Source organism: Lichenostomus cassidix, chromosome 3 (genome assembly GCF_008360975.1).
Source record: "Lichenostomus cassidix isolate B80296 chromosome 3, HeHo_3.0, whole genome shotgun sequence".
Taxonomy (NCBI): Eukaryota; Metazoa; Chordata; class Aves; order Passeriformes; family Meliphagidae; genus Lichenostomus; species Lichenostomus cassidix.
In genome coordinates, this window is record NC_139483.1 from 13610679 (window position 1) to 13621272 (window position 10594).

General features: G+C 38.2%; 1 protein-coding gene across 13 annotated transcripts in view; it reads left to right on the forward strand.

Moving 5' to 3' along the window:
* NRXN1 (neurexin 1) overlaps positions 1-7443 on the forward strand; it is a 670457-nt gene extending 663014 nt beyond the window's left edge. For all 13 annotated transcript variants that reach the window (XM_085054558.1, XM_085054559.1, XM_085054568.1 and 10 more), the window contains one exon: positions 4017-7443. In XM_085054558.1, the coding sequence (XP_084910684.1) occupies positions 4017-4324 (308 nt within the window). In that variant the 3' untranslated portion in view covers positions 4325-7443. The remainder of the gene's footprint in view (positions 1-4016) is intronic.
* Positions 7444-10594: the final 3151 nt, after the last annotated feature.

Genomic DNA, 10594 nt, shown 5'->3' on the forward strand with positions numbered 1-10594 from the left:
ATTTTTACAGCAAGCTAGGTTAGTTGGTGTCACTTTAGAGGTGTTTTAATGTGTTATATCCTGGGCTTGCACACCAAAGGGTAGCTGAGGGACCTTAAAAATTCTCCTTTAACCACAGTTTCTCACTGAGCTGCAGCAGCCATGTGTGGAACCACTTCTCACTGCTTCCAATGCCAACCCATCTCCTTCCATCCCCTCAGTCACTGAGGGACATCCCAGGGGAGAGAGTTCTTGCCTCCCCCAAGAGCCAGTGGAGCTGGGTGGGAAGGGATCAGGCTGGGATCCCCCAGTGTCCAGGCCAGGGTGGGGCTGAGCCCAGTCTCCTGCACAAGTTTACAGCAGACCTTCACACTGATTTGGAAGCCAGGCTGCATCCACCCCACCAGTTCTGCAGCTTGTTTTTCAGATTTATTCGTTGTAGTGAGGCGCTGAAATTGAAGTGAGCTCGGAAACCAGTTCACCAGAATCCAACAATGCTGCAGAAAATCGACCACAAACAGGTCTACAATGATAGCACACAGAGTGAAAATTAATATGTGTCCTGTAAATAATTGCCTTCATGCCTCATTGCAAATGCAGTAGTTAAACATTTCTGTCTTGTGAGTAATTTCCTATTCACAGTTTGTGGGAAGGCATAAATGTAAAGAAAACAGGTTTGGGGTCCTTTTATGATTTTTTGTTTTGTTTTGTTTTTCAGTCTGCTAATTTCAATTCACAAACACCATGGGAACCTGCAATTCCAATTTTCTTTTCACAGTATTAATGAAAACTGGGCACTGAAAATAGTTAGATTTTCTTCCCACTAAATTTTAAAGCACTTAGAAATACAGTAAAGAATAATAACTTTCTAATCCATTATTACACAATATAAAGCTGTGCTCAATTGCTATTATTTCATGCAAAGTTTTTCATAAGTGGTAGAAGAGGCTTTGAGAAATCAGGCTCTTCTAAGCTTCACTTGCTCTCCATTGAGATCATCTGCTGTCCCTTGCATTAATTCCTGTCTTGCAGGGGAAAAAAAAATCCAGGTAAATTCCCCTTGGAATTGACTCCAGTCTTATTCAAACAAAAGTCCTGTTTAAAGAGAAGGCAGCTGTTTCAGCAATGTTTTGGATGTGGATTTATTAATTTATATAGATTTCAGATTAAATTAAGGCTGGCCTTTTTACCAGTGGCCCTTTTCTCTCTGTCTCAGAATAGGACACTTGCTTTGGTGTGCACTTGTTTGCTGTTCTTATCTAAAGTGCTCACAGACAAACCTATATACTTGGTGAAAGTTTCCTATTTCCTCCGCCTTCATCTGTCTGGAAAGGCTCTGCTAGCTTAAAAGCATATTTTAATGCAAATGGAATAAAATAGCAAGTCCTTTTCCTTGCTGAACTGCTCCTTTTCCAGAAGTCCAAACAAATACAACAACAGATACTTTGAAATGTTATAAGTTTAAATAACATTAATGTAGTGGTTGAATACTTCTCAGACAGATGGGTTAAATGAGATAATTGTGAAAACATTCTTAAAATAAGAGGAAGCCATCAGGTGAGAGGCAGGAATTTAGGTAACATTGAAAAATATACCTTAACTTTTTTTTTTTTATGTTGCAATATTAGAACGTTTTCCTCTGAGCAAGCTGTTAAGTGTCATTTAGGAGACATTAATTGTAAAGTTAGCTGACAGTATTTGGCCCAAATGCATGTATCTTAAAGAGAAAGAGCAGCTGTTAATCCATCAGGTATTGACAGTGTATTCAGTGGCTTCTATTATTTCTCAGACAGAAATTAATTTCCTGAAGTCACAGGCAGTAAGATAAGACTTTGTCTCATTTTCATTCACTATGGAAATACTCACTCTTTGTTCTGCACACAATGCATTGTCTCTTGTAAAACAGTAAATGACACCCTGTGTGTAAAAGAATTTCCATTTTCTACAGTAGCTACAATGAACAAACAGGATCTAAACCAGTCACTGACTACCTTGGAACAGAGCACCTTCCTCAGTAGGGTGGCATCTGCCCTGAAATGACAAAAAAATCTTAAAACCTTCAAGATCTCCTGTGTAGCAGCAGAAAATACCAATTGCACCAACTCATAACAACTAAAAACTTTTAGAAGGAAAAAGTTAAAATACTATTTGATATGGGGTTTTTTGAAACTTACAGTTTTGCCTCTGATCTTTCAGCCAAACAAATTGTCAACCTCTTTAAACCTATTTGAAATAACTGCCAGGAAGTGGTGTTTCAGCAGTAAGAACACAAATCACCAATAAATAAATGATGAGTAATACCAAGGTGGAGAAGAAACTTATTCTTTTTTGGGGGGGGGAGGGGTGCTTTTTTTGTTTTATTATTCATTGGCCAATTTTAGATTACTATAGCTGGTGGCTGCTTTCAGTGCTGGTTGTCCAAACTTATTGCAATTTTTTGACCAGTGTTGATAGTTTGGCTGGCATTACCTTTAATGTACCATGCTTAAAATCATCATCTTCCTATTATGCCTTTAAAGTGCAAATAAAAAGTGACCATGGGGCATAGTGTGCTTGTGTGGACTTTGAGCAAGAGACTTCTCTAACACACTTCAGTAAAATACTACCTGTAGGCAAGGCCTGGTAAAGTTAATATTATAAAGATATTTAAAATGAATGTTTAATAGTACTTTTAGTTAGCATCTATGTTTTACTGATTGAATTTTTAGTCATGTGTAATGATTTAAAATGCATTTTCTGTAAGCCAGCCTAGCTCTCCTGGGCTCAGCCAAGGCTGGCAGTGCTGAGGATACACAGCCTCTCAGAAGTATGGAAATGCTTGTGTAATCAGAGGAATACTGCATAAACCCAAATCAGTTCCTTTTTGTCTATGATATTTGCTAAGTTAGTGAGGATTTTTCTCAGCTATTGCCACTTAAAGTGATTCTACACAAAGATCTGCCTCCCCTCCTGCTGCAAAATGCAATGAAGAAAGGAGATCATGGAAAATGTATAAGCTGTGGAGAAAGGAGATCATGGAAAATGTGTGTGTGTGCTGTGAGCATTTAACCCAGAAATTCCTCCTGGAATTAGGGTTTCATTCCACATGGCTGTGCAAGGGGACAAAATGTGCCAGACAACACAATAGTTCCTATCAAGAAGATTTTACAGTGTGAAGACATAGGTCAGTTCTATTCATATCACAACTGAAAGGACCAGAGTGTGGCCTCAGAGTTGGGTTCTTATGAGGCTGAGTCCTTGTTCTGTCCAATTTGAGAGGTTTTCTTGGGGCACAGAGCAATCCTTGAAGGAAGATCTGATAATGGCATCAATGATGAAAAGAGGTAATGGGAGAAGTTAGGTAAAAAAGTGCTCTAAAGTGTAGCCATATTTAAGGAGGACTCTGAATTAGGAAAGGGAAGGTAGTGTTGGATAGGTCTCTAAAAGTATTAAAAGTAAATATAATTAATTTAAAAAAAAGAAAATAAAATATTAGAAGGAAAGGAGAAACAGGAAGCTTGCTGGGGGAAGTGTACAGGAGAGCTGAAGATACCTTATTTGTAGTGAGTTTATTGGATGTTATCAGCCATTTTCTTTCTTTCCTCCATTCTGTCTCATCATCACTGCCTTCTCAATAAATAGTATAGTGTCACCTTTTCTTCCTTACAGAAAGAGAGAAAGAGAAAGACAGGGAGAGAGAGAGAGAGAGAGAGAGGGAAATCCTTTCCTCTGGGATGTTCACATGCCTGCATTTAAACTGTGGCATGCCTGTTATTTCAGATTATTTAGGCATTATTTGCTTAATAACACATTGGGACAAATTATACCTTTGCAGGCTAGAACGAGACGTTCCCTGCTGTCCCTTTCCGAGTCTAAAAGCCTGAAAAAGGAATGGGCTGCAACCCTAGCTGGTTTTGGACTGGTGGAGGGTGTGCATGGTTTTCTCTCCTGGCTTGGAGAGCGCGGCTAGAAAGACGCATGACCGTAGCAGCAGACACGACTGACCCCTCAATGTGCCAGACCAATAACCTCTCCCTTCTTTCCTTTTCTCCCCACAGCAAACCCTACGAGGGCAGGAGGAGGCAGGGAGTACCCCGGCTCGTCCGAGGTGATCCGCGAATCCAGCAGCACGACGGGCATGGTGGTCGGGATCGTGGCGGCGGCGGCGCTGTGCATCCTCATCCTCCTGTATGCCATGTACAAGTACAGGAATCGAGACGAAGGATCCTACCACGTGGATGAGAGCCGAAACTACATCAGTAACTCAGCACAATCCAATGGGGCTGTGATCAAGGAGAAGCAGCCCAACAGCGCTAAAAGCTCCAACAAAAACAAGAAAAATAAGGATAAGGAGTACTATGTCTGATCTCAACAGCTAAAAGAACGCTTGTATAGAAATAGTCTTCATTTTATCTGAGACATAATACAAACTTATTTACTTTACTTTTTATGAAGCACATTCAAAAACAAACAAACAAACAGAAAAGACAGGGAATGCAATCAGAAAGGAAAGACTGTTTTTAAAAACAAGCATTTCATGCTCTTGTTTTTCAGAAACAGGAGCTAATAAATTCCCTAACATCCACAGTGTTTTCATTTACTCTGCCTGTCTTTATGTTGCTGGAACGTTTCTGAAAGACAATGATGACACCACGCACTCATAAAGCGAGGAGTATTACTACAACATCGAGGCACAATATGAAAAAAAAAACAAATTAAAAAAACACAAAACAGGAAAAAAAAAAGAAAAAAGAAGCTACCTATGATTCTGGATTTAGCCAAAGTGCTAGCGCTTTCTTGAGAAGTAAGTTAGTCTTATTGTCAGAGAAGACTGTCATTATATATGGTGACTCAACAAGCAAACATAAAGAGTTTGCCGTCTGGTGCAGTGAAGCAGTGATTGGAAACTTGCATTTTGAAACAAAGTGCTGGCTTTTCTGAAGACTTATGTAGAAATACTTTCAAAAAGCCCCTTTCTGGTTGTGAGGAAAATAGTACGGAGGCCTTATTTTCAAAAACAAAAACAAAAATCTGGAATATAAGGCACATTTCCACAAAAAAAAAGAGAAAAAAAAAAGAAAAGAAAAAAAAAAGAAAAACAAGAGGGCATAGATGCAATCATTGGGAAATTTTCATGCACGCTTAATATGTTATTACATATGTTTATATAAAAACACATCTATATGTGCTTTCTGGACTGTGATAAGTGATGTTTTATAGCCTGTTGTATAGAAAATGCAAACTATATCTGCTCTTCAGCCATTTTTGGTAAACTCAATGTTATAAGTGTTGCTAGGTATAGAGAGTTTTATGACATCTGGAGCAACAGACATACTTCAGTTTTTTTGCAGCCATTATAAATTGTCCCAGACTTTTTCCCCTTTATTTTTTTTTCTTTTTAATTTACAGTGTAGTGGTTATACTAAGGGGGACGTGTATGAATGTATATAAGAGTCAGCTAATTTTTTTCTTACCTGTACAGCTCTATTATGTTGCAATTAAGTTTCAGTAGTTTGTATGAAAGAAGTGGACTAGAAAGCAAAAATATATCTCTACTGTAATTTGTCTTCTCCCTCCTATCCCCATCTCTTGCTCCTGATATGCATCAATGAAGTTGATCAGAATGGCCAATTTTCCTAGAAATATACATTCATTAATTAGCTGAATATTTAGTGAATTAAACTGGCCTTTGGCTTCCAGTCAAAGCTTCACTATTGGAGAGCATGGTTTGCCTACAGAAACCTTGTTCTTAGAAATTATGAGAATGATGAGTTTCTTGAGAATCTTAGGAAGTATCATATAGTGTTTATCAGGCATTCAGTTATATGGACAACAGCTACTACAGCGCTGGGTGGTGAAAGATCTAAAAATACCCATTGTAATTATCCAGGCTGATTCTATTGCAGAATTTATCCCTTTCTCCAAAAAGGAAATACTCTTGAGGTGCACGATAGTGTTTTTCAATGGCGGGCATTTTGACATATGAAAAAGTATTTTTAGCTAAGTTGATTGTGTAGTAGTGCAAGACATCATAACCAGACAGATATAAGTTCATTATGTTTTAAAGTGACACAGCTTATCTTGCATATATAAAACATTAATGCATTTTAGTTAAACACATGAAATGTAATGTTGTAATTTACACGTTAAGTTTGGATTTCTTTTTCTAGTAATATTTCATTAGTTTCACAGCAATAAATCATAGCATAACATTTTATTTAGACAGAAGTTCAAAGGGAATGCATTAGACAGAAAGAGGGTAGTTCAATAGAAATCAACCAAATCATCAGAACGCCTCCTGGGAGGGATATAGATATTCACACTTTACAGACAGCAAGGAGGAATTTAAAATTAGCTTTAAACAGCAGACAAAAAACATTTTGTTGTGTGTTACTCACTGTAGCTGATGAAAAAAAAAGTTGGAAACTGGTACAGCTATCTATCTGGGAGTCAGAGCACTTTAAAAATACATGTAGCTGACATGAAAACACCTCTCTTGAAGTTTGCCAGCCACATCAAGGTGTGTCATGTTGCGTTTGTGAAACGATTTTTTATTTTCATGAGCATTTACGCAAAAATGAAAAAAAAAACCAACCCAAACCACAAAATCCATCTGATGTTCATTTCTTAGATTGTTGTTCACCTGTGGCACTCATAATTTCTCCCACCTTTACAAGACAGCTGTACTCAGGGAATGGCAGGGGCGAGTGTTACTGGAGGTCATTGCTGGAAGCAAGAGACTTCAGCTGGAGGGGGAAAAGAAGTTGAAAGCCAGGTGGTGGTTAGATTTCAGTGCTTGGAGATACAGAGAAGAACAAAAAAAATCTGTTGACAGGAGACTGGACATGACAGAATATGATTTGGGCGAGATGAAATGGTCTTTTCTGCTTGGTATTGATTGCATTAATGAAATAGCATTGTCAGGCCGACTTCCAGGCAGTTTGGTAGATCAATCTTTAACTAAATCCATACATCAAGAACAAAAAAAAGATCTGCTACTATTAAAATAAGCAAACACGATTTTAACACTGTTTCTGAAGGTTCTCCTTTTTCCTCTTTAATTTCATAGTTTAACAAAAAAAAAAACAAAACCAAACAACAATTATGGATGTATCAGAAATGCCAGCAAATGGATTTAAAATTCATTTTTGTTTGAAAACAGCAGCAACAACAAACAAACAGACATAAACCAACTACCTAACATAAAATTGGATCCTTTCTCTATAATAACCTAATTTGTTTGACTGAGATGGCTTCATTTCTATGACTGTATTGTGTTGCCTTTTTTAACAAAACACTAAATAACGTGTGAAACTTTCAACCCTAAGACATCAAAGAGAGGCCCAATGCCCCTAACCTTATAGTGCTTTCTGTGATAGATATTTACAATTTTTTTATTTGTTGCAAGGCCAATTTATTCATTATTGGAAATGCTAAGCAAGTGGAATTTACTGTTTTGTTAATAAAAATGTTTCTTAATACAAATGCTGGCTTGTTTCTTCTCTTGCATTTAGATGGGGAGTACCTGTTCATCTTGAAGCTGAAGTGAAAAAAAATGGTAAATAGGTATGAAGTTGCAGACGTTCTCGTCAGGAAAGAGAGGGCTCAGAGCTCTTTGTACACTGCAGTGAAAACCTTCTACAAGTCTTCCATTGAACTGACCCAGTTAGAAAAGTATGAATTACATCAGTGAATTGTTTGGTTTTGCACAGACTTGCTGAATTTGAAATTTTCTAGTATTTTTTTTTAATCAAAAATTAAGACTTGATATTCCCCTTTCCCTCTGTATGGAAAAAAAAAATCCCTTCCTTTTTTGCACCTTTTTGACTTCTGCAGTGGAAATAAGGTGGAAGAGGGTAAGGTAATGGGATGAAAAGTAAAAATTGAAAATAGTTTCTCTTGTCTAGAAGATTATTTAAAAATTCATGGGAAAATGAATGTATTTCAGTCTTTTAAAAACATTCCTAGATAATAATTACAAAATTTCAACCGGAGCTAATCCATTACATAAGTGCTTTCCTACTTAGCATGGCATTTAAATTCATGGGCAACTTCAAGCAAACATCTAATCCTATTGATTTTAGTGAGTGTCTAAACTTGCCTAAATGTACTGCTGAATGGGGATGGAGTTAAGCTTTTGGATCTAAGCTCCAAATAGAATTTAACTTTGTATCTTCTTAAATCACATCAGCAGCTTTTTGACTTCAATGAGATTTATTCATCTGCTTAATTACATACAGACTGAAGTATTTTAGATAATTTAAGTTCAGGAATATTTGGAGGAAAACAGCCCCTATCTTCCATTGGTATAAAACATTTTAAAGTTCTAAACTGCTTTATACTGAGATTAGGTCTTGAGTGTGTGCTTAAATAAATACTGAATATTCCATTTAGGAAAATGCTTTATACAGATTTGATGGAGCTGTAACAATAGTGATTTTTATTCTATTACTACTACTATGAAGAAAACCCCCAAACAAAACTAACAACGTCACATTTAATTTTAAACTTTTGAATTCTACACTATATTTGCTCCTTTTTTTTTTTTTTTTTAACATGTATACTATGTTCCCCTTTTTACCAAAATCATTTTGGCCTCTCAGTAACTACATCATTCATCATTATCTGGCCACTGTAAGTGGTGGCCTCCATCATCAATCATCACAGTGGTCAAGTAGATAAAAGCCTTCACAACATGATGAAAAAGAGAAAAAACTAAACAACACCCCCAAATGTGACTTAGGATAAGGCAAATAAAGCACACATAGGCTGTAAATGACAATTGTGTTTGTTAATTCCTCCTATGTGAATTTTTGTAGTTTAAAAAAACAGTTTTGACTTGGGGTTCTGGGTCTGATTTTAATATTGATTATAGAAATTTGCTTCTAAGTTCAGTACAGGCTTCTTTAGAGGTTCTTGGAAACATTGTGCTGGGTCAGCCACACTTATCAGTACAATTTTATTTGGAATGCAGGCTATTTGTTTTATTTTAAAGCCCACACTTTTTAAAGTCTGTAAGTATTTCAGTGTTAAAATGTTTCTATCCCTCATGGGAGTGGGGAGGAAGAGAAATCCACGCTGCATTTAAGTCAATTTATAAATTGATAAATGCTTGGGAATGATATAACTGCTTGCCTGCCAGCCTCTGATTTGTCTGGATGGGCTGAAACTGCTTTTGCTGGTCACTGCTCTGCATGAAACCACAAGTGTCCCCCATGGGTTAAGCTTTGAACAAGAAATTCCAGAAAAGATACAGGTGAGCTGTTTTGTGAGATGCAGGGCCAGAACTCAACCAGTCTTTTACCCACTTACTTTGGAGGCTTCTTCCTCCTGAAGGTCTTTGACAGACTTCAGCCACCAAGTCTGACTTCTGGAACAGAAAGACTGACCCCTGTCTTTTTCTTTCACAGTCACTCACTACTACACATGAAATATTCACAAATGAAATATTTTAATTTCACAGAGTCATAGAATATGCTGAGTTGGAAGAGGCCTATCTGGATCATTGAGTCCAGCTCCTGACCTTGCACAAAACACCCCAAGAATCCCACCACGTGCCTGAGAGTGTTGTCCAAATGCTTCCTGAACTCTGTCAGGCTTGGTGCTGTGACCATTGCCCTGGGGAGCCTGTTCCAGTGCCCAACCACCCTCTGGGTGAAAAACATTTTCCTGATATCCAACCTAAACCAACCCTGACACAACTTCAGGGCATTCCCTTGGGTCATGTCACTGTCACCAGAGAGAAGAAATCAGTGCCTGCCCCTCCTCTGCCCCTCATGAAGAAGCTGTAGATCCCTGTGTTCAGAAACAGATTTCCATATGACATTGCTACTCCAGTTGGGCTTGATTTTGGTAGACTTTGGGGTGTTTCTTTAAGGAAAAAAAAAAAAGGTGACATAAGGGGTAGAGTTATTTCAAAGGGTGCAGGATTTTCAGTGAGTAAATTGCCTTTAAGGACAGTAATTTCATGCTGACATACACTTGAGAGATTTAGAAATCCAGGTCAGTAATTCTCAACAACATCCTTTTGGTAAACAATAAAGACATGAGCTCGTTTGTCAGCAAGCACAGGGACCAACAGCAAGGCTATCAAAATGTGAATGTGGCAGTCTGGTTGCAGCAAATAACACAGGGAAATGGAACTTGGGCAGCTAAAAATAACTGTTGGCACACTGGTTGGGCTCTTATGAGTGAGCCCAACCAGAAGCCAGTAAGCATTTATTGAATGATAAACTGCAAAATACTTTTGTTAGAGTCCCAGATTGGGATGCAGCTGACAGAACACAGGATGGGCTGTGTGGCTGCTTTGGCATTTCCAGGACCAGGGGCCAGATTGCTGTTCAGGTGTCCTCCAAGCTGGGGGACTGGGCAGGCTTCACACAACCACCTGCTGCACGGCAGATGATCAGCTGTTTCCAGAAAAACTTCCTTTTCCCTTGGAAATTGAAATACATTTTCTAGGAATGGTACAGCAGTTTGCTTTGAGGGAACACATTGAGTGGCTCCCAAAACATTTCCCACCACAGCCAGCACCATCTGAAAGGGAAACTGTGGTTGAAGGTCCAGGTGAGAAACCTCCAGGATTGCCTTGGCCTCGGGATTCTCTCAGGGTGGGTAGGTGTGAGGAGAGCAGACA